We start from the raw sequence: 25063 nt of genomic DNA on the forward strand, positions 1-25063 counted from the left end.
TATATATGAATAGGTGTACTTTTTTTAGTACCTTCAGGAACCGATTGTGTTGGAAATTCTCTATAGGTAATAGCTTTAAAGTTAATTGTGATGCTAGTTTGTTTACCGATTTGAGCTTGATTGGATTTAGTTATCTTATTAGAAATTTTAATGAGATTGAATTGTAGGTTGTTTTGGTAGTTCTCTTCCCTGATCTATCATCAAATGTGAGCTTTTTACATTTTGGAGGGGCCTTGTTTTAGCTTAGATTACGGATTGAGAGACATAGTGTGGAAAACGAATTGTCTAGACATTTTGCACCTTTTGCATGACTCTCCCGGTGAGTGCAAGTCTGAAGTTGTTGATTTAGTTAACAAGATTCATGAGTTGTTATCAAGACCTTGGTATGTGCAATTCGATTGGATATGTCGGGAACCAAATAAAACTGCGGATTGGATGACTCAATATGGAGCTCCCAATCATATTATTTGGTTTGAGCTTTCCGAAGCTCTCCAGCAAATTATTATCTCTAATTTAGAATGTGTGTTTTGCTTTGTTTTTCTCTTTACTTGTTTAGACACCAATATATATCTGCCACTATAACTGGTATTTGAACAAAATATTCAATCATAAAATAAAACATAGTATATCTATCTATTATATATTACTAATTTTACAACTAAAATATACCACATGTCATTTTCTCGTTGTAATTGAAATAAAATATTTTTCCTCAAAATTAAAGAATTCCATCCTCCCTTCTCTCCCTTTCTTTATCTCTCCCAATCCTTCACAAACTCTATCTCTCTTATATATCATTATTAATGCTAATTATAAATTTGACAATCAAAATATGTAACATGATATTTTTAATTGTAATTAATATTAAATTAAAATATAACTATATTATATTATTAATTTAACAACCAAAATGTGTTACATGACACTCTCTCATTAAAATTGAGATGAAATATATTTTTTTCCAAAATTAATAAACTCTCTTCCTACATTTTTTATATACATCTCTCCCCTTCTCTATTTCTCGGTATTCTTCCTACTCTATATATAACTTATAATTTATATTTTATATTACTAACTTAACAAATCAAAATGTGTCACAAGATATTTTTTATTACAATTAAAATAAAAAATTTTTTTTCAAAATTAACAAACTTTTTCTCTCTTTCTTCTTCTTTATCTTTCTCTTTCTTTTCTCTCTTATTCTCTATCTCTGTTTATCTTTTTGTTCTGCAAAAAATATAATTAATAAAATAATATAATTAAAATAAATTTATAAAATTATAAAAAAATATTAAATTTATAATTAAATATAATTAAAAATAATTCTATAATATTATTCACATAAAAAATAATATTATTATTGTATGCATATTTTTTTAGTTTTTTATTTAGTGTTAAATTTTTATCGTTTATCTTTTTAATTTATATTTTTACTTTTATTTATTATATAAAATTTAAAAAAAATACTATAATATTGTAATTAATAATTTGAATTAAGATTCAATTGTTTTAAAAAAAATATTTTGAGTTAATTTTTGACTATGAATATAATTTTTTATACTAATATCTAATTATATATATATAGAACAAAAATTATTTTTAAATAAAAAATATAAAATTTAATTATTTTTATTTGTATACTTAACACCTGATCAAATGTAAAAATATATATATTAAATTCTTTTAAGTTTTAGATAATAAATATTAAAATTAATTATTAATAAAACAAATTAAACCCGTTCACAAACAAATAATAACTAAAAAACTTATTAATCGATACTTTTATAAAAATTTTGGTTTTTTTAATTGATAGAGACTTGTATTCTATACAATATTTTTATAAAAATAATTTAATTTCATAAATATTTTTACCATAATCTCTAATATCATAATAAAATCGACATAATTTCAAAAAATTTATATTTCTGTAATTTTACAGATAAAACCACTAATAATATACTATATCAACACTACTCGTTGCTTAATTTACTGAATTAAAAATTATGTGTACATATAAATCTAGGTTAGGTGTATGTTTACCACTAACAGTGGGTGTGTGAATGTCGATCATATTTTTTAAAGTATTTTTCTTTTTATCATTTCAACTTAATAACAACTATAAAATAAAATTACAAATATTAGATATATATTTATTTATATATCTCTTTTTATTAGTTTAAATTTAAAAAAAATTATAATATATCACAATTTTTATAATAAAAAATCTAAAATTTTGTATTATAGGTATAATTATTTATATATATTTTTTTATAAATATATTTTTGAAAAGAATAATTTTATGATAATAAATATATTCGATGTTCCATAACTATAAAATATTTAGTACAACTTTTATCTGACAATCAAAATTTAATTACGAAAATTAATATATAAATTACTCTTAAGGTGTTCTTCCTGTTTTAATAAAAAGAAAACACACACACTCACGTAGTTAATTTGATGGGGTTTAACTCAGCCCAGGTAAGGTCAACACTGAACCAATTTTACCCGTAAAAATGAAATCGAAGGTTTGAACCATGAAATGTTATCATAAAAATGGATCCAACAATCTCGAATTGACTCTTAGGTTATCGAAGATATGATGTTAGAAAAGCTATATCCCTACGGAATCTGAAGTAATACTTGCACATGATTATGATTATTTTCAATAAAGAAAAAAAAAAAAAATTGGGGTGAAAACATAAATATTTCAAATTTTCTGAGCTTTCCATAAATTCATTAAAACGAATGCGCGCAGCTAGAATAACACAAAAACGAAGGGCTTCTGCTAAAAATAATGAAAATCGTTGCCGAATTCAAAACCAGGGGCAAAATAGTAAAATCGTAAATTGGTTAACCAAGCTAAGTCCTTGGTAATAGACAGACAGGATTACAAGTTAACAAGAAAACGCAGCTGAAACAGTTTCTTTCTGTGCGGTTTCGGTGTCTCTGAAGAAGAGAGCAATAAAAGAAAAAATGGGCTCGTTGAAAGTGCCAGAGGTTGTTCCTTCTCCAACTGAGGACAGTCAACGACTCAGAAAAGCTTTCCAAGGTCATCATATATTAACGATGAATTGGGTTTTCTTAATTTTTCTTTCAGTCAGGAGAATTATACATGTTTCATAACTGAATTTTTCTTTACTTTTTTACAAAACATTAAAACAATGATAATTTCTGTTTGAAAATGGACGCAGGATTCGGAACAAATGAGAAGGCGATAATCTTGGTTTTGGGGCGCAGGAACTGGAGGCAAATAAAAGAAATCAGAGAAAATTATGAAAAACTTTACAATGAATCACTCATTGATCGTCTTCATTCTGAACTCTCGGGTGATTTTAGAGTATGCCAAGGTTCTCTTGCTATTTGATCACATTGTTTATTATTATTATTATTCTTAATCCATTTGTGCAACATTACAGAAGGCTGTGATTACGTGGACTCAAGATCCTGCGGAAAGGGACGCAAGAGTGGCGAGAGAAGCGATGAAGGCGAGGTGGAAGGGGATTAAAGAATTACAAGTTTTGGTGGAAATAAGCTGCGCATCAACGCCTAACCATCTCATGGCTGTCAGGCAAGCTTACTGCTCTCTCTTTGACTGCTCGCTCGAGGAAGACATCCATGCCTCTGTTTCTCCACCGCTCCAAAAGGTAACATAAATTAAAAAACAGAATGCTAGGCTCAACATAGGAGTAAAGCCCAAAAATGGGTTGTGAGATTACACTTGCAGACAAAAACATTCTTCAAATGAGTCATGACTTTGGTTAGCCTCTGGCCCGTTAACACCATGTTGACTAAACTATTAGTGTGAGGTGCCCTACCTACCATGGTTTGATTACATTACATTACATGTAATGGAGAGATGGTGTGTGAATAAGTAAACACTAATGTTACATATCCAAATTTTTATATGAACTAAGTTCAATTAAATTAAATGATAAAATTTAAAATAATGTTAATTATAATTGGTTTTTATTATATTAAATTAATTTAATTGAACTTAATTAAAAAAAAAACTTGAACGTATAACATTATTCTAAGTAATATGTAGTATTTTAATATAAGCAATAGTGATCTATATTTTCGTACTATTTGTTTATTTGTTTTTTTAATACCACGTGCCATACTATTATTTATCTACGTATTTTTTGTTATGTAATTATTACAAATGAATTAAATTAGTCTTTAAATTTATACTAAATTATCATTTTAATTCCTGTATTGTAAACTAATTTAGTACATCAATAAATTTATTTTTCATTCTTTTTGTTTTATAAATTTAAAATTTTTAATAATTTTTGAATTTACTAGTATTTTTTATTTTTTTCACATGTTTAGAGATAAATATTTTTATAAATATTTTTAAGATTTAATTTTGATCATATAATTATTTTTATAATAGTTTAATTTTAATAAAGTTTATAATATATAAATATGTTATTTTAATAAGATATAATTGACTAAAATGTTATTTTATTATTTAATTATTTTTAATAAAATATAAAAATTAAAGTTTAAATGAAATTTGATAGTTCCTATAAAATAAATGTGGACAAATTATAATATGGCACATGATATCAAAATGACATATATGTAATAATATTTTAAAATGTAGCATTATTATTTACGTCAATAAATCACGTCTTTATTATATATAATCAAATTATAATATAACATCTACACTGTTAGAGCATATTAGTATGCATTTCATTAACGATAAATAGGTTAGGGATTAATTTAAAACACATTAATCAATCCAATAATATTTTTTGTGCAACTAAAAATTTTAAAAATATTTTAGTACACGTCATTAATTTTATGGACTATTTTAATATTTTACTCATCAACATAGAAATGTCCATTGGGCGGAGGCAGGTGACTATGCTTTCTGTCCTCGAGCCCCAAACTCTTCTCAGATACTGCCATAGAGAAATTGTATCTCATTCTTATTTATTCTCCTCCTTGACATAGTTTCAACCGAAACTTTTAGGGATGAAACTTTTAAAAAAATTAAGGAAAAAAAAGAGCAATACACTTGTACAACATACGCATTATATTTAAAATACAATTTAGACTCCCATAAAAAAAAATTAGACCTATTATGTTTTTTTGAAAATTTTAAAAGGAGATTACTGAAAAATAAAAATTAAATTAAATTTTTATATTATATTTAGTGTAAAATATGTTGGATCGAGTTATGCCTTAATATTATGTTTAGTTTAAGATAAAAAGAAATGTTCAAGAACTATCAAAATTTATTATTTTTTATTATCATTTTTAGTTATTAATTCAATTTTTTTAGTCTATTAATTCAACAACGAACATATCTTTAGTCCATACTTTTAAACATTAATGGCTAACTGATAGTAAAAAAAATAAATTTTGATGATCTTCTAACATTCTTCTAAGATAAATATGAAAATTGAAGGGTAGATTTGAAATTTGAAAAATTAAATGAGAGTATTTTTTAAAATAAATGTTATTAAAGTTTTAATTTTTATGTACAAAAATTTTAGTTTTCTATGTCTCCACTTTTCTGGATGTCCTAAAAGGACTGAAATTTTGCATCGCGGGACTGAAATTTTAGTTCTAATCTATGACCACCAAATACGATATTTGAGTCTCGGTCTCAATCTCTGAAAATAAACACTACCTTAGGGAACTGATATGTGCTTTAAATGTTCGTGATTTGAAGAAATCAAGTATTATTTAAAAGTTATTAGTTTATATTTTTAAAATGTTCAATTTAGTTTGATTAATTTTAATTTGATTTTGTTTATTTAGTTACTAAATTGGATTTTATGTCATGGGCCTAAGATTTTTTTATTTATAACCTCCAATGAAAAGGAAATAGAGAATAAACAAAAATACAAGAAATAAAAACGAATAAAAAGATAAATTGAAATAAAAATGATAGATTGAAATTGAATATAAAGAGAATCACTCTACTTTTCATCAATTTTTTTGATACGACAAGAAAGTGACTCCTCAACCTAACTTTCCACATCATAGTTATGAAATTGAATCGAAAAGACTCACTCAACTTTCTACTCAATTTTCTGATGTAACAAGAGAGACACTCACTCATGACTCAACCTCATTTGTTCACACCATAGTTTCATTATGAAACTAAAAATGAGTTTTCAAACCTCTAATCATTCAATAACGACTACAATAATTTATGAAGTATTTATGACTTCTTATTAAGTTAAAATAAAAAAAAATCCTAAACTAATAACATAAAATCTAATTTAATAACTAAATAAATAAAATTAAAATATATTAAATTAAATTAAACATTCTAAAAATATAAATTAAACTAATAACTTATAAATAATACTTAATCTTTTCATATTACGCACATTTGAAACACCTATTATTTCTCGGTGTATAGAACTTGACGCAATGGGAAACACTGCCATCCCTAGGACAACACTCTTAAATTTCTTAGTAATATGATTAAAAAGGTCAATATTTTTTAAATTTCCTTTTTGTTGGTAGCATATTATATATGAAGAATAGGGTCAATAATGTTGGATAGTAACACAAATGCAAATCTTTTGAAATAAACAGTATCACAGAATATGTTGTTGGAAACTATTTAACATTCACTAATTCTTCCAATCATATATATATTGCCAAACTAACCTTGCATTGTTTGGATTTATCCATCGATATTTATGCAGATTTTAGTGGGGCTAGTGAGGTCTTATAGGTATGATAAAGTAATTGCGAATTTGGAAGTTGGCAAGGCAGAGGCATCAAAACTGCATGAAGCAATAAAGAAAAATAAATTGGATGATGATCACATCGTTTGGATACTTAGCACCAGGAATGTCTTCCAGCTCAGACAAACTTTTGCATGTTACAAGAACCTCTATGGGAATACATTCGATCAGGTTTTCTTCTATCTCTTATTCATGTGATTATTTTTAAAAAAATTAACTGTTGTATTAGAAGTTTATATGTTATAAATCATATCTAAAAACTTTTATGTCAATTTAAAATTATTTGTTATATTTTTTATATACTTAAAAATCAACCAAATATATTTTTTCAAAATTTACATAAACAAAAGGTATTTGATTAAATGCTTATTTAAAATTCGATTTAGGTGAATTTTGGTATAAATTAATGATCTTCGTTATATGTTAACCAAAAGTTTATCTATGTCTCGCTTTTGCATTCATCACCATTTGATTTCTGTTATTTTATACAAAAAAAAAGTCAGAATTTATATTATTTAGTATTTATTAATTATTGCAGTAATTAATGAATATTAAATAAGACAAATTCTGAAAAATTTTAGCTAAATTTTTTTAATTACTAAACATTTCTGTTTATTTTTACAGGATATAAAGAATTGTGGTAAAGGTGATTTGGAATCTCTCTTAAATGTCGTAGTTTGTTGCATAGACTGCCCTGAGAAACATTTTGCCAAGGTAATTTACTTTTCTTCTCACTAAATTTTGTGGAGAGATAGATGAGGTATTGATTTAGATTTGTGAACTAATATAGATATCACTTTTTCATTTGGAGCTAATTAGTTGAACAAAAATTACTATGTATACACTAAAAATAAACAATTAAATCGATTATCATATATGTATTATTTAATTTATTTTTAATGTATATTTTATATTTTAATATATATTTTACGACCGAATAGTTGACTAATTTTTATAGAAGTGAAACCTATGAGGATTAATTTCTTTCAAGCTGCATCAACATTTTGCATGGCAACTATAATAGTTACTTCTTCTAGTCTCATTTTGAGGAATTATCCATGAACAGGTTGTGAGAGATTCAATTCTTGGACTTGGAACCGATGAAGACTCTCTCAATAGAGCTATTGTAACTAGAGCAGAAATTGACTTGTTGAAAGTCAGATTCGAATATGCAGAAATTTACAAATCTAGCCTTGATGATGACGTTATTGGTGATACCTCCGGTGACTACAGAGACTTCTTGATGACTTTGCTAGGGAAAGGTCCCAAGGGAGTTTAATTTCATACACCCTAATTAACATCCACCAATTCTCATGTTGCTCAAGGCGTAAGAATTTGAAGTGTATTAAATATATTGGTATTCTAATAATTTTAACAGTTGATTTTAATTATAAAAAATATATAATATATATTAATTAAAATTAATGGTCAAAATTATTGAAATATCGAGATTTCAGATGCATTTGAAAATTTTTCATATATGTGCGCGGAACTGTACGCGTATTGTCTTTGTATTTCAAAAGAATTAATAATAAAGATTGAAATAATCAGAGACTATTTATTCGGTTTACTCAACTAATTTTTTTTATATTTAATTTTAATGTCTTCTTATGGTAATGAAATATGTTATATTTTCTACAGTATATTGGATACAATGCAAGTGTTGTTATATGATGAACATATATATATACTTTTAGTATACACCTTATATCAACTTTACTACTAAATATATTTCACTACAAGAAAAAGTGTATTTTTCGACGCTAAAAATTGACGGTTATCTCTCTCGTCGATATTTTTCGACGGTTTGCTGTCGACATTATTAAAAAAGATAATTAAAAATAAAATATTAAAATCGATAGTAAAATCGTCGATTTTTTTGGTAATCCATTAACTGTTCTCTTATTATCGACACATTGTCGACGGATCGCGAGGGAAAAATACTTTTATTTTAAAATCGACAAACATAGCGTCTATTTTATTATTTAAATATCGACATATTTTGTCGTCGATAAATTTAAACGGTCTTTATCACTTTTTAAAATTAAATGGATGGCACGGATTTAATGTATAAAATCGACGCCTAGGACGTTGTTTTTCTCAAATTAAAATCGACGGGTATGTTGTCGATTTTTATCAATAAAATAAATTTCCCTCCACTCACTCCCCGCGTTTCCTTCATTTTCCCAAATTCACCATTTCAATTTTCACTAACCCTTATTTTACCGTTGAATTCACCTCGCATACTTCAGCCCTCCTTTTCCATCGCCGCCACGCCCCCGTCGCTCTACTGCTGCCGTCGCATCGCTGCTGCCATCGCATCGCTGCTGCCGTCGCATCGCTGCTACCGTCGCTTCATCTCTCTGCACCGTTGTTGTTGCTGCTCAATCAAAATTAGTTACTCACTTACTCTCTCTTTTGTTCTTCATTGATTTTTCATCAATTTTTTGGATAAAAAATTTGCTCAGCATTACTACAAAATAGGTCTTCAAAGATTAATTTGGTACTAATCATTAATCTAATTTAGATCCTGAAGCAACTTAAAAAGTACAGAAGAACCTAGTATCTAATTTCTTTAATCCCTAATTTCTCAGATTCATTTCAATTATTTTGTAGCATAAACTCAAGTTTTTTTTATTCACTACTTTTTTCAATGATTCTGTTTGTATTGAGCGACTTTAATTTGTTTTCTTTTGTTTTAGATTGAATCTTAACTCTATAATTTGTTACTGAACTCTTTTCAAAGCCAACTTCAGTTTCATTTGGAAATCCCCTATTTCAGGTGTAAACTATGACCTAATCGTAATCTCCTATTTTCTAAATCCAGAAATCCTGGTCATGTTTTTTCTGGTCCTAATCGTGACTCTCTGAAGTCATGAATTCTACTGAGAGGAAAGAATTATTCAAAAAGTTTTAATTTATGCCTAGAATTAATCATGTTTGTGGTGGCTAAGTCATCTGAAATCTAAACTAAATATAGGTGTTGTTACTTTTTGCAGTTTGTGTAGGACTCAGATCCCTCTATTTCATTGCCTACATTCCGAATGGGTTGACTAGTTGTTTGCACTTGTTAGATTTATTGCAAGATTTTATAATGACTAATTTGTTGCCATAAACTAACGATAGTTAAATCCTGGTCATGTTTTTTTTTGTTCTATTTTATTTTAAAAGCTAATATGTGTCTAAGTTCTGTGCTAGCAGAAAACAAGTTCGTAGTGAAAAGTGGAGCCAAAACTATTTGTATATGCTACTATGAGCAGGAAAACAACTAGTTTGTCCTTGCTTCTTTCATATATTTTATTTTTCCATGCTTATTTCATTCTGGAAATGTAATGATTATGTTTTTCCATTTTTTCTTTTGGGCATACTTATGACTTTTCGTTTATATCTTATATAAGTGCAATTTTTGTCTTCTATCTTTATGTTATTTTGAAGTAAGCTTCTACCTTTATGTCATTTTGGGTTTCTCTTATTTTTAATTTCAGTGAATGATCAACTAAGTTAGATTATTTAACTATTTTTGTCTCTGCTCAATGAAGTATATTGATGGATCTGTGTTCTATTTGTGCTTAATATTTTTAACAGTAGAATTCTCAGAGAACTTTAGGTGCTGTTAAGAGAATTCAGTTCGTTTGCCAAAATGCTAATCTTTGGGTGCCAATAAAATACATGATGTTATTGACTTTTTCTCCAGAATGTTCTTGTCCTAATATCTGATTCAGATACCAATATGATATGAAAAGAATCACAACCTCTGCATTCCTCGCTTTAACTCCTTTTTCAAAAGCCAAAGCCTATGATCCCTAGAACAACATCAACACCAACGCTTCAAGCTTTGGTAGGTACCATGCATTACTTATATCATACATGGGAATGGAAGCCCTTCATGCAAGTTTCTCTCTATCCATTCAATTTGTAAACTTTTTAGCGTGATTCTGCAATTCTCTATTGATTTACTTGCTTACATGCAGTTCCTTGTGCCTCTGTTTCTCTTGATTTCATATCGTCCTTTTCAATTTGTAAAATTTGATTTTTCTAGTTCATGGTCTTGGTCGTTGAATTATGTAAATTGGGACGTTTTCTGATAGCTTTGGCATTGTTTTAATGTTTGGAAATCTAGATGATTGATAATTTTGTGGTTTGTACCCGTGGAATAAACAAATTCAGGATAGTGAAAGGGATAGGTGGTTGGTCAGGAGATAATTGTTGGTTTTGAATGTTGATTTTCTAGGAAGAATGTATAGGGCCATTTTTTTTTGCTGTGTATTACTTATTAATTATCAGTTTCTTATAGGGACAATTGTTTCATAGCTTTGGTGTTCTATGAACAATTTTGGTGTTGATTCTTCATTTGCTTTTCAAATTGAGGTGTCTAAGATGCATTCGAAAAGTGGGGATGTTGGGACACCAAAAGGGGCATTGGAAGAAGCTAAGGCGTTGAATTCAAGGATGAAGTGAAGTGGGAACCTAAGCAGCAAAGATATGCTGTTTAGAGCTGATAAGATTGATCTCAAGAGTTTGGATGATGAACTAGAAAAGCACCTTACAAGGATTCTGTCTAGACATATTGATGCCAAAAGGCCTAAAGAAGAGTGGGAGATTGATTTGGCAAAACTAAATTTGCAACATGTTGTGGCGAATGGGATCTATATGGCACTGTCTATAAGGGCACTTATGATGGCCAAGATGTTGCAGGTTTTAATTTGCACTCTTAGTTGTCTTTTGTTGTCCAAAGAATTTAAAATCTGTTATTTGTCGAACAATTATTCAATGTTTTTAGATACTAAAAGTTTTGGTATCCGGTCAAGGTTTAATTAATCTTTAAGCGCGTTGTAAATTGAATAATTGTTATCGAATTCAAGAGACATTCTAGAGTGCTGTTGTGCTGAATTTTGTAGTGAAAGTGTTGGATTGGGGCGAGGATGGTGGTGCTTCTACAGCTTCTTTAAGAGCATCATTCCAGCAGGAGGTTACTATTTGGCAAAAATTTGATCTTCCAAATATTACAAAAGTACAAACTTATCACTCATGCATTTAAATTTGAATTAAATGTTACTGCTTTGTTAAGAGCAAGATGATTTTTTGTTAATCATAAATTTTTCTCCGGAATGTTTTTCCATTTTTGTGATAAAAACCTTTTTTATTTTCTTATTAAGTTGGCATGTGGAGAATTTTAACTGATGCAAAGTAGTCAATGCTTCTGACTTAATCTTTGATTCAATATGAAATTTTGTTTTATCTGAAGAAGATACAAATCTAATGTCAATAGCATTAATTATCATTTTCCTATATATCTTATGGCAGTTAAGATTGATTTATACATATGATTACGTTCTTATGTTACAAATGTCTTACACCGGCCGTTTTAAAATTCCCTTCAATGGACCTGACAATATAAGTCTAAGTTTAGTTATTTATCTTGTCTTAAGTCTTTATGTTAAAAGATTATTTATTATTTTGATAAGTTTGTAAACTCATTATTTAATATTTAGTATAAATTTTATTTTTATATTTAAAAGTTTATTTGTCTTGTTATCTAATATTCTATATAAATTTTATTTCTATATTTAAAAGTTTATTTGCATTAATGGTTTACTATTTTTTAAATAAAAAAATAATTAAAAAATATAGCTATTAAAATTGACAGTAGCGTTGTCGTTTTTTAAATTTAAAATAGACAAAAAAAATATAGACAAAGAATTTGTCGGTATCTAAATAATTAAATCGACAACAGTTTTGTTGATTTTATTGAATCAAATATCGACAGAAACGGCGTCGATTTTATATAATAATATTGATGGCAATGTTGTCGATTTTATTGAATCAAATATCGACAAAAAAGGCGTCGATTTTATATAATAATATCGACGGCAGCGTTGTCGATTTTAGTAAGAAGATAAAGTTCTCAAACTCATATTATAAACAAAAATGATGTCGATTTTATTCAAATTTTGAAAAATCGACAAGTTTAATAGCGATCACCTCCGCCGTCTATTTTGCCGTCGATTTTAACAATGTTTCTTGTAATGTTTTACATAAAAAGAAAAATAAACATTCATTATAAATAGAAATAGACAAGGTTCTAAAAACTAAATCAATAGACTTAGATATTAAAAAATTTAAAAGTTTGATCTGATTCTTAGAATCATTAAAATAGGCATGCATGACTTATAAAATTATTTTATTTGTGTTTATTGTTAGCAATCTTACATATTTATTTTTCTGAAAATTGAATTTCTATTTTTTAATTTTTAATAATAATAAAGTTCTATTTGTTTTTATATAACCTATGCATGTTTATTTTTCGATTATTTTTTATTTTTTAAAAATATTAAAGTTATGTTTATAAAGCTTGGACATAAGTGGAAATCACAAGAGAAAGTAGGTTGAAGGCCGTGATGAGGCCTTGGAGATTGGGTCAGTTGAGTTGCCAAGGGAATGAAAGGATGGACCACTCATCCAAGAATCTAAGCCAATCATCCAGAAAATTGAACTCCAATTGAATTATTTCCTGGATACAGACCCATCAATTTATATTTATTATACAACTGATTTTTATGTCCGTGCCATGCAGGGAATAATTATTATTCAATTATGTTACGGTACACTAAAATTAGTCACCAAAGTCAGTTACTAATATAAAATATATGTTAAAATATAAATACATATTAAAATAAATTAAATTATATATGTATTTATAGACAAATATATTTGTAACTAATTTTAATAGCTAATTTTAATATACGAATAGTATTTTTGTTTAGGATATTATTCATTCGGTTTGGTTCGATTTTGAACAAAAAACCAACCAAACCGACCTGATCAGTTCCCTTTCAACACCAACTAATCGATTTGCTGTTTTTACACCAACTGAATCAAAAGCGATAAGCGATTTGATTCGGTCAGTTTTTTCGATTTTTAAATCTTAATTAAACAAGTCATTAATCACAATAAAATAAGATTTAAAATAATTAATAAACTTAAAATAACAAGAGTACATTACATTCAAATTTAATAAAATTTCAATCCATCTCAGTAACTAAACATAAAACAAACACACATAATTAAATATAAAACAAACACATCGAAATGTCTAACAAACATAAAACACTATCTTAAAACCAAACTACAAGTCAACAAACACACTTTAGAACTAAATAATAACAAAACTAGCCACCATGATTAATCTGAATCCACACCACATCCATTGCTTCAAAGCTGTTCATTGCTTGCTGGCTATATATATATAAAGTTATAAACATAACAAGTGAACAACAACATGCATCAAATTATTATCTAAAAAATTTGTTATCAAACAACAACAACAAATTTAAATCAAGTGAAGTTCAGAACCAGCAACAATAACAAATTTAACTCAAGCGAAGTACAAAACCAGCAACAACATCAACTTTCATTGTAATTAAAATTTAGGACTACTAGCAAATCAGCAACAACAACAATAAATTTAACTCAAGTGAAATTCAGAACTAACAACAATATCAAATTTCATTCTAATTAAAATTTAGGACCAACAAATCAGCATAACTAGGACAAATGAAGTTTAGAACCAGCAACAACAACAAATTTCATTCTAAAAATTAGTGAATATACTAACTCTCGAAGAGACATTATTGAGTTGCAAGAGAGGACTTGATAACGGTGCAGGGTTCTCAGCTGATTGGAGATAGCGCGGGGTTCTTGGTGACAGAGAGGGATGCTTAGTGACGGCAAGGGCTTCTTAGCGACAGAGAAGTGTTTGGTGACGGTGCGGGTTTCTTGGTGATGGAGAAGATTATTGTCGCAGTTGGGATTTGCAAGATGACGCGACGAGGAACGCGCCGCCACCACCGCAGAATGCGTGAGAAAGATGGAGGGAAAGAGCGCCGTGTATGGAGAAGGAGGGAAGGAGGCTCTATAGAGGAGAACGGAGAGAGGGAGGTATGGAGATTCCGAGTTTCAGAGAGGGAGGGAGGCGCTGGGGCTTGAGTGAGTACTTCACTCACTTAGGTTTAGAGATTTTGTTGTTAGGTTAAAGAGTAAAACTGTAAAAACATTAGCATTGCATAATATTCTTCGGTTCGGTTTGATTTAATTTTTATTAAGTCAACTGCAAATTGAATCGAACCGATTGATTTTAATGAAAAACTGATTTTTTTTTTGTTTTTAAATTTGTTGTTGTAAATTTTGGTTTAATTTTACAGTAATTTTCGGTCCAGTTCAATAACTTACACCTTTAATTTTTGTTATTATTTTATTATGTTTTACAATTAAATTATTTATATTTATATAAGAAGAATTTTAGGTATTTCAATAATACCAATGTGCTAATGATTTTAATTATTGATTTTGATTATAATTTATAAGATATATAATAAATTAATTGAAACAACAGCTAAAATTATTAAAATACTAATATTTTTAATATACTTAAAAAAATTTTTACAATATATAATATATATATTAGATAAAATTAAATATAAAACTAAAGTTTTAATTTAAACTTATACATCTATATATGAAAATGTAAGAGTAGATAAATCACTATTTATATATGTTACGGCCCAGCCTAGTTAGTTGGACGGCCTACCCGGTCCATGGACAATCTGATCTATGCGATCGGATCGGCGCGCACAACTCGTCCGATCCTGCGATCCGGACACGCGCTTCTACTGCCAGCTGCCTAACAGCTGTAGGAAAGGAAGCTTTCTGGAAGGAGGCCTCCCTCTATGGGCCCGTCCTACTGACAAGATATATAAGGGGAGGGTCCTACTCCACCCCCAAGGTACGTCATCATATCCCTTACTCCTATATCACCTGCACATTTTCTGACTTGAGCGTCAGAGTGTCCTTGCAAGTGGAACCCCCCTCACCTCACGAAGAGCTCGGAAAGTCGGATCGGCTGCCCCCGCCTTTCACGCCCCAGACCCAGATCGAGGTTAGCACCCACCTTCACATTCAGTAAACACCTCCCAACCGTCCGATAATCGATCAACCGTACAATATACATGTTTACACCGGATTAATTAAAATTCTAATAATAAAGTCTAGTCCATTATATTTCATCCAAAATAATTGGTTACTTGAGAGAATAATAAACTATCATTTTGGTTATAAGCTAAGAAATTTAATTTTTAACAAATTTTTTTCGCAAACTTATTTAGAAAGATAAGACATTTTATCCTCCTAATTTAACTATTTTACGCCAAGTGCGTTTTGTTTTGGGATTTGTTTTACGTGAATGGTAAAAAATTTTAGAAAGAAAATTGAAAAAAAAAATCCAAAAATATTTTTTTTTTTCAGTATTTTATGTACTTCGAAATAATTTTCTAAATGTTCCGAGAATAAATTGGATCAATAAAATAGCCCTTTGCCACTTGCCAAAGAAAATAATACATTTGGTCAAATTGAGGTTTCTCTAAAGAATTAAAATATCATCTTTTAATCATTTTATAAAAAAAAATGTCTTTTAAAAACCAAAATGATAATTTATTTAAGTAAATAGTCATTTTAATATTCAAAATATTTTAAATTTAATATAATGGATTTTAATTTTTATTTTTGACAAAATTAACTCTAAATATTAGTTTTATTTGATAAAATTAAAATTAGAATATTTCGGATACGAAAATGACTTATTAAATGAGAGAAGGATAAAAGGATTGAGTTTTGGGTTTAGGGTTTAGGGATTAGTCCTTCACCTGTTGGGTTGGGAGATACCGTGGGCAACCAAAAAAAAAAAGGATTGAGTTTTGGAAGAAAGTATGTGAATTCAATTGCCATTATTACTACTCTTGCTCTTAGTAGCCAATAGAGTGCATGAAGTAAATTAAATATTCCAGATATAAGCTAAGGTTCTTTATTTATTTAGCCCATTTTATTGCCACAAATGATATGTACCGCAATAGTTCACCTTTCATTTCAAGATCTAACGATGATGTTTCATCAAATTTGTAAAGTTAGTGTACTGAAGATAATAATGAATGATTTGAACTTGCGTTTATGGTTGAAACGATTCCCATTATTGATGCCATCCTTTAATTTTTCATCCAAAAAGCTTGAACAGAAATCACCTAATTTACTATTTGTTAAACGCAAGAGTAGATATTCTTAGTATGATAAGTCTCTGTCTCCTTCTTTTAAAAAACTCAAAATTCTAGTAAAATATAACAATTACATTATATATACATTAAAAATCAATTATTAAATTAATTATTGATATAAAAAATATAAAAATAAAAATATATTTTAAAAAATATAATACACAAATATATAATAATTAATTTAGTATCTGATTTTTAGTGTAAAAATATTTTTTTTAAAAAAGTCTAATATGCAAATAAAATTACAGATAAAATAACAAAACTCATCAAATTGTTCAAAATATTTTCATTAATGAACAAATCTAGCAAACTAGTGGATTTTTTTTTTTTTTTTGGAATTTTCATAAGTAAATTTATCCCCTGAACCATCTGTTGCTGGAAAGGTACTAGACTGACTTTTATTATTATTTCATGGATAATATTATTTGCACATGATCTTTGATTGTAGTTTTGTGATTTGTCACCAAATTAAAGTAGTAAAAAAGTAGATTAAATTAAATTAAAAAAAAAAAAACACCTAACTTGTGAGGCTCATTGAATGCAGAATCAACCAAACACAGCGACAAAAACGGTGCAATGGGGGCAATGACCTGTAATATGTTAAACATATTCCCAACCACTCAGAGTGGTCCCTATTCCAAACCTAATCAAAATGACTGTATTTACAAAAATGCCATTGCTTGTTATGCAACTACATTTATTAATTATATATTTCATAATAAGCTTGGTACTATAAATAACAATAGGCTTATGATCCAATAGCATATCACACAAGTCTTTAGATACTTCCCTTTTTAGCTTTCATCTATCATTGGTGTAATGATGATGATGCATAACACGTTCATGCGCTTCTTCATTCCTTTCTTGGTTCTTGCCACTTTCTGTTTGGCTAATTCTGCTATAGCAACATCTCAAGTTTCAGGTTTGTTGTTCATTCTTGTCACATTAGTACTGTTTCTCAATCCATGCAAATAAAACAAGTGATGAGGAACAATACAATAACTACAGTTTATAAAGTTAATTAAATGGTTAAGTATTGCATGGTAATAATAATAGTGATTAAATTTTAATATTAACTTTACACGTACATCTAATTATGTAACACCGTATATAAATAAAAATAATTATTTTTTATATTAATTACATAAATAATTATCTAAAAAAACAAATATTATTAAGCGATTATGTAAAATATTTTATACTGTAAATGCATTAAAATTTTAAACTCTAATAATAATAATAATAATAATAATAATAATAAAAATTTAGTTAAAAGTATTTTAAGAATACTAGTTAAAAAGACAATAACAATTTTTTTAGATATATTTAATGTATTAAAAATATAAAATATTTATCTTTTTATTAATAAGTTTCAATAAAAGTTTTTTTACGGTGTTTATAACAAGTGCCAAAAGGACCCTAATAATAATAAAGAAAAAGTTCTTTCTCTTCCTCAAAGACTACCTAACCTAAGTATGTTCCTACTTTTTACTCGAATTAGTGTATTGCTATCTTTCTTGGCTTTGATTTCTTTTACCTTTTTCTCTATTCGTTTTTAAATTTCCTCTTATCGCTATGTCTCATATATATAGAGTTATATTGATAATTACTGAGTTTATAAAAAAAAATTCAAAATTATTGATCATCTTTAAAATAAGGTGAAAATTCAGATGCAGTTAACTTCATACGAAGTTGATAGTTAAAAGCTGTTAGATGACAATTTAGTTAAATCTGTCAAATTATTTAACGACTTTCAACTATCAACTTCATATGAAGTTAATTGCACTTGAATTTTCATCTTAAAACAAGTGTCTATTTTACCAATGAGCTATAGTTCAAATAACATAGTCTCCCCATACTCACCTAAGAGGTTGCGGGTTCAAGTCTTCCTATCTTTTGGAAGAAAAAAAAAAAAAAACAAGTGTCTATTTTTCTTCTATATATGTATTAACTAAGATCTATTCATTCTCATATGAAACTTGCATAACTTATGCTGCTTGGCATTTTAATTTCTACAGAGAATGAAGCAAAGCTTGGAGACCAAGAATTGGCAAAGACAAAACCAGAAGTTCATAATGAAGAAGAAAAATTCCTTTTCCATCATCATAAGTCACTCTTCAAGAAACATATTCCAATTGTGAAACCTATTCCAGTGTATAAGCCTATTCCAAAACCAATTCCAATCGTAAAGCCTATTTATAAGCCAGTTCCTATTTATAAACCAATTCCAAAACCCGTAATAGTGAAAAAACCGGTCCCTATTCCAGTATTCAAGCCGGTTCCAAAGCCAATTCCAATTGTTAAGCCTATTCCGGTTTTTAAACCTATTCCAAAACCAATTCCAATTGTTAAACCTATTTATAAGCCGGTTCCTATATATAAGCCAATTCCAAAACCAATATTTGTTAAACCATACCCTAAAAAACCTTATTTTCCTCCACAGAATAGTCCTTAAGTTATTGAAACAGAAGAAAAGTGAATTATATATTAATTTCCATTTCACAAGCCAACTCCAACTCCATTGTATTAGATGGTGATAAGGCTCATAATATCTACAGGCCCAAAAATAATCTCTTGTGCTCAATGTTATTTATAATTAATGTCTAATATTTATAGTTATGTATGTCCAAGTATCTCCACTTCAAGTTATGTCTTATAAGAATTCTTATTGAATGTAGTTTACCGAAATATATATAGTAATATACTTCCGTTATTAATTACCACAAGTTCGCAGTATTTTCATTGTAAATTGAATAATTAATCATCAATGCAGGATGGTAAAAATGATCTCTTAGTTGTCTGTTAAATTGATGTTTTATTTTCTCGTTATATCAATTACCAGCGAAATCAACGACCCACCAATGATCACTAATGTAAATATTTTTTACTTGATTTTAGAACGTTGATGATTGATGGTTAGAGTTTGGGATTTTGAATGAGAAAAAAATAAATTAAGAAAGTTATGAAAAATGTTTCGATTATATTTTTTTAATATAAATAAATAAAAAGATATAATTCAATTAATAATGTTATTAATATTCATATTATTTATTATTTTATTAATTATTTATGTCAAATTTAGTAGTGGGATAACATTGAACCTAATTAAAGTTTTTTTTAGCTTAAAATAAAATGTTTAAAAGGATCAAAATAAAACTTATAGACCAAACTGAACATATGAACCAAACTGATTATAGTCATAGATGACCATTTAGGAATCAATTTGAACTTTGGCATTCTTTGCTATCATATCATTACACATTTTTAGATATAGGATATTTCTAATCAAATTATAAAAATGATTAAAAAATGATAAGAAAGGAATAAAAAATTAAAAATAGAGAAATCAAATAAAAGTGAAATTTTATTTTAAGCTTTTAGTTTATTATTAAGAACACAAATTATTATTTAACTATTATATTAAGTATACATTAAAACCAGTTATTGATTAGTATGTATAGAATACATATAAAAATATAAAATATATAATAAAATAAATTAAATTACATATATATTTATACATAAATATATGATTATTAATTTTAACATATAAATAATATTTTTAATTATTATTAGTATGAACTTATGTTGGAATATATACTATTGTACAAATTACAATGGAACAACCAATTTTCCTTATGATGTTTGTTTCATCAACTTTATATTAGTATCCCTTATTTATGATATCTTATATATAGGACCACATCACTCTTCATGTAGTTAAGTCCGCAATTTGATTATCATGTCACTTGTTAAGATTTTTATAAAAAGATACAAAGAAAAATAATTTCATCGATCACCATCCATGGCCATTTCACCAAAATCCTATTTAGAGTTTCAAATAATGCACTCCTACTTTAATTCCAAATTTGTATATCAACTCTACTGCTCCTTATAACTCCTTAAGAACACCTAATCGTTAGAATTAACAAAGTCTGCATTTAATTTTGAAAATAAGACAAGATATTAAAATTATAATAAAAAAAATATATAAAAATACAAAATATTTTTTTTATATTTTATTTAATAATAAATTAAATATAAAATAGAACAAATGATAAAAAGTTAAATTTATTTTTATTTTTTTTCACACAAAATTTTAAAATAAAATAAAATAATAAAATATAATTATAAAAAATTAATAGTGATAATAAAAAAAAAGTTGTCTTGTGTAATATTTAGGGTGACTGATTTAGAAATTTTAAGTCATTGGAGCAAACATATAACATATAGAAATAACAAAAATTTTTACTTAAACATATCGAAGTATATATAATTAAATAATATACAAATATTAAATATTTAATAATTTTTTATTATTCATATTAGTATATTATCCATATTTAAAATTTAATATTAAATGTTAAATACATGTAATAATAATAAGTGTGAGATTAGTCAACATAGTAAATTGATTTTTTTTAACCAATAAATTTTTTATTTGAGTATTCAAAATAGTGAAGCATGTTTTTTATGAATTATTCATGAAAAATGATATTTTAAAAAAAATGCACCAATTTTTTCATATCATTTTATAGATTACTTAATAATTATTCAATCATTTAATAAAAAAAAAATCAAATTTGATTTATAATAATAATAATAATAATAATAATAATAATAATAATAATAATAATAATAATAATAATAATAATAATAATAATAAGAAAAAGTATATGGAACCAACTAATAATCAACCAAGAATGAAACAACATAATTAATTATAATTAGTTTTATTAATTTATAATTTAATTTGTTTTTTAAATTGTTGTTGACCACGTTCAAAACATGAGGGAAGATACGCTAGTGATAGGAGAGAATCACAGAACAGATACTTTGATCATTAATTAGTTGGTTCCATATAATTAATTATGTTTTATTAATGCATAACACATGAAACATAGAAATCATATCCAAAACCATCCAATTTACAAGAAAAAGAAACATCCGTGTGCCTATCAGTAGCAACATCCGATTAAAGTCACCGGTGCCTCTGGTTTACCAGTTGGCTGATTCTTGGCTTATATAGAGTTGGTTTCCTAGCATTGTTGTAATAATAATAATAATAATAATAATAATAATAATAATAATAATAATAATAATAATAATAATAAAGTTAGATAGATAGATAGCTAGATAGATAGAAGTATAAAATTTTTTATTCAACTAATTTTTAAATAATTTTTATTCAATTTATGTTTGAGAGCTAATTATCAAAATGCATATGTAGTTTATTAGTAAATATTAAAGTTGAGTAGAAAAACATAGAGTGGTTTAAAGATCAAATCTAAGTTTGAGGAGGTGTAAAGGATAAAGACTCAAAGTCTTTATTAACTGCTATATCAGAATACCCAAAAATAGAAAGGAAAGTTGATAGGCAGTTATAAGTTTTTGGCTGTAGAATTCCTTGTGTACTCTAGCGTATATAAAAAAAATTATTTGTACATTAAAATTAACCATTAAAATTAATTATTATATATTTATATATAAATATATGAATAATTTAATTTATTTTAATATATATTTTATATTTTAATATTATGTATTTTACACTAATTAATAACTGATAATTTTGATGTCCAACTAAAATAATTAGTGCATAAGTAGCAGTAGAGTAGTGTATAACTCTAGCTGTCTTGTTACTTTTACACCCTTCAATCTAATATCAGTATTTCATTTTTTTCATTCATTCATCTGTAATAGGTTGCTTTGAAAGCTAAAGATTCAATAACCTTGATATTCTCCAGCTATTTGCATAAGCATTCTTACTTTCAAATTAAAAGAACGTTAGAGGTAGTTTTGTAATAAAATAGATAATTACCTTTTGGGAATTGATTTCTAATTTATATTAGTTGTAACCTCCATAATGCCTTCTGCTATGTTAATTGGCCATGCATTGAATGATCAATTAGTGGCAGTAGCTCAAGTTTTAAAGCACAACACATTGTGTGATGAAAGTATTAGTAATCCCAATGCCAAAGGTCTAAGCCAACGCCCATCTATCATTAGACTGGCATGTCTTTTATTTATTGGGCCTACATATATATAGGTCCATAAGATCATGTTCAATTTGGGTGTGTTTGAATTCTCATATAGCTCCAATCTTGATTCTTTAAAAAAACAATTATTAACAATGATCCATATTTAACCAATTTAGTTAGTCGAATGACTAATTTACTCATTTGCTTAAATAAAGATTGAGAATTTACATTAACTTCAAAGGACCAATGTAAACCTACTGATAACTATTTCTTTCAACTGGTGCGAGTGAACTTTTGTCCTCCATGAGAGAAGCTTATGTGAGAGGGGGAGCGGCCAGATCCCATGATCCTAGAGAAAGGAGAAGGGAAGGAGAATCATCGTTGAGAAACTTAAAGAAGGTGAGGAAGACGGGAGAAGCGGAGGAATACTCTGGGGAGATGGATCTGACACCTAGAGTGGAGGAATGGATGATGGAAACAGAGGTCGAGCATCAGAAACAGGGAAGACAAGAGGCCCAAGGAGAAGAAAATAGCAACAAGGAACAAGAAAGCAGGGTCGGAGGAGTCCCCCACTCTTTTGCAGAAATTGTTAAAATGGGGAAGAACGCTGCCAATGAGGTGGGTGATCAAAATATAGAGAAAATGGCTACTGATGAAGCTGTTGAAGAACCAGAGGATAGTGATGAGGATGAATCAGATATAATTGTCAAAAAAATGCCAAACGGCCTCTACAATCTAGTGATAGGGGAAGAAGTGAAAAGAGAACTCAGGAAGGAATGGTGGGACACACTCATTGTTAAATTGTTGGGGAGAAAAATCTCATTGTTGGCTATGAAGAGGAGATTAGAGGTGATGTGGGGGAAGAGGGGAAGCATTGACGTCATTGACCTCGGAAATGAGTTTTTTCTTGTCAAGTTCTATAATTCTGAAGATCTGGATTTTGCTTTAATGGAGGGGCCATGGAAAATTCTGGATCACTACCTCTCAGTAAGGATGTGAAAACCAGATTTCAATCCAATGAATACGCCCATAGATAATATAGCAGCTTGGATTAGACTTCCAGGTTTGGCCATAGAGTACTACTGTAGACCTATTTTGGAAAAAATAGGAAACATTGTGGAAAAAACCATCAAGGTGGACACAAATACAGCAGAAATCACAAGGGAAAAATTTGCACGGTTATGTGTGGAGGTTGACCTACAACAGCCTCTAGTCTCTCAATACCAGATTAACGGACAAACTCATGTAGTGGAATATGAGGGCATTCATTTGGTATGCTTTAGGTGTGGAAGAGTGGGACATGACAAAGCCAACTGCAAGGAAGGAAAACAAGACCCCTCACCAGAGCAACAAATCCAGAAGGAAGGTCAAGCGACAAATGCAGAGGTTGAAGAAGAGGATAGAAATGGAAATAAGAATATCGACAAGGGCAAAAAAGTGATAGAGGAACCTGCTGATGCCTTTGGCCCCTGGATGATAGTACAGAGGTCTACGCGTGGCAAAAAGACCACAAAACCAGGAGAAGGTACAAGTAGTGGAGGAGGTGGAAAAGAAAAGGAGAAGGAAAGAAAGATAGAAAGTGAGAGGCGACAGTCACGTTTTGCTGTACTAGCAGAGGAAGAACCTAAAAGGAATGAAGAAAGCAATCCTAAAGCGACGGCAGGAATCAGTAATGAACCACAATCAGAAAAAGACAAAGGTATGTCCTCAACTTCCTCTCATAAGAAGAATAATCTAGACCTTCCTAAGCCAGTTAACCCTACCCATATGTCCACAACCAGACCAAAAAGCCCAAACACACATGCCCACAAACAAGCCCAAATAGCTAATACACCAGAAAAAAACACTGTCCAACACCAACAGATTAATAGTAATAACCCTGTTTCCCAACCAGAACACCAATTAGACAAAAACCCTTATGCCATGACCCAAACCTGCAACACACCAAACTCTTCCTCTGTCCAGCCCAATGACTTTATTTTGAACAACCCTGATCATCCTCCCCATTTTCAAGAAAATTGGATTGTATCCACTCAACCAAGCCAAGTACTCTCCTTAGCTATCCCTCAGACAGCTTTGGAGGATCCAGCCCAGAGTAAACCACCTGATCCACCTTTTAACTCACTACAAACTAGTGAATTGGTGGAAGCTATGTTAGTATATGAGAATGAAGAAGCAAATAAGGCAATTCAGCAAGGAGTTAATCCACCTCAGGTGGAAGACATGCAGTGCAATTAATGGTCCAGGACCACTTTTG

The 25063-nt window shown here is 28.3% G+C and overlaps 2 protein-coding genes and 2 long non-coding RNA genes across 4 annotated transcripts; 3 read left to right on the top strand and 1 right to left on the bottom strand.

Moving 5' to 3' along the window:
* The first annotated feature begins 2884 nt into the window (after nt 1-2884).
* LOC112772090 (annexin D3) lies at nt 2885-8300 on the top strand. The gene is made up of 6 exons (XM_025816969.3): nt 2885-3052; nt 3195-3340; nt 3420-3647; nt 6684-6896; nt 7350-7439; nt 7792-8300. The coding sequence occupies exons 1-6, from the start codon at nt 2977-2979 to the stop codon at nt 8002-8004; spliced, it is 966 nt and encodes a 321-aa protein (XP_025672754.1). The 5' UTR covers nt 2885-2976; the 3' UTR covers nt 8005-8300.
* A 556-nt stretch (nt 8301-8856) lies between these two features.
* LOC140181166 (uncharacterized) lies at nt 8857-11599 on the top strand. The gene is made up of 2 exons (XR_011875940.1): nt 8857-10563; nt 11094-11599. It is a non-coding gene; the product is annotated as an uncharacterized lncRNA (long non-coding RNA).
* Nucleotides 11600-13705: 2106 nt separating this feature from the next.
* Nucleotides 13706-14762, bottom strand: LOC112772092 (uncharacterized). The gene is made up of 2 exons (XR_003187357.3): nt 14341-14762; nt 13706-13961 (listed from the first exon to the last, which is right to left on the bottom strand). It is a non-coding gene; the product is annotated as an uncharacterized lncRNA (long non-coding RNA).
* A 2660-nt stretch (nt 14763-17422) lies between these two features.
* On the top strand, nt 17423-19545 carry LOC112772091 (uncharacterized). The gene is made up of 2 exons (XM_025816970.2): nt 17423-17747; nt 18844-19545. The coding sequence occupies exons 1-2, from the start codon at nt 17645-17647 to the stop codon at nt 19278-19280; spliced, it is 540 nt and encodes a 179-aa protein (XP_025672755.1). The 5' UTR covers nt 17423-17644; the 3' UTR covers nt 19281-19545.
* The last annotated feature ends 5518 nt before the right edge of the window (nt 19546-25063 follow it).

Source organism: Arachis hypogaea, chromosome 18, assembly GCF_003086295.3.
Source record: "Arachis hypogaea cultivar Tifrunner chromosome 18, arahy.Tifrunner.gnm2.J5K5, whole genome shotgun sequence".
Lineage (NCBI taxonomy): Eukaryota > Viridiplantae > Streptophyta > Magnoliopsida > Fabales > Fabaceae > Arachis > Arachis hypogaea.

Excerpts from the sequence above, each read along its gene's own strand:
- LOC112772090 (XM_025816969.3), top strand. The coding sequence starts at position 2,977 with ATGGGCTCGTTGAAAGTGCCAGAGGTTGTTCCTTCTCCAACTGAGGAC. Across the intron at positions 3,341-3,419 it reads AACTCTCGGGTGATTTTAGA|AAGGCTGTGATTACGTGGAC; the intron begins GTATGCCAAGGT and ends GCAACATTACAG. Across the intron at positions 7,440-7,791 it reads CTGAGAAACATTTTGCCAAG|GTTGTGAGAGATTCAATTCT; the intron begins GTAATTTACTTT and ends ATCCATGAACAG.
- LOC112772091 (XM_025816970.2), top strand. The coding sequence starts at position 17,645 with ATGATGATGATGCATAACACGTTCATGCGCTTCTTCATTCCTTTCTTG. Across the intron at positions 17,748-18,843 it reads AGCAACATCTCAAGTTTCAG|AGAATGAAGCAAAGCTTGGA; the intron begins GTTTGTTGTTCA and ends TAATTTCTACAG.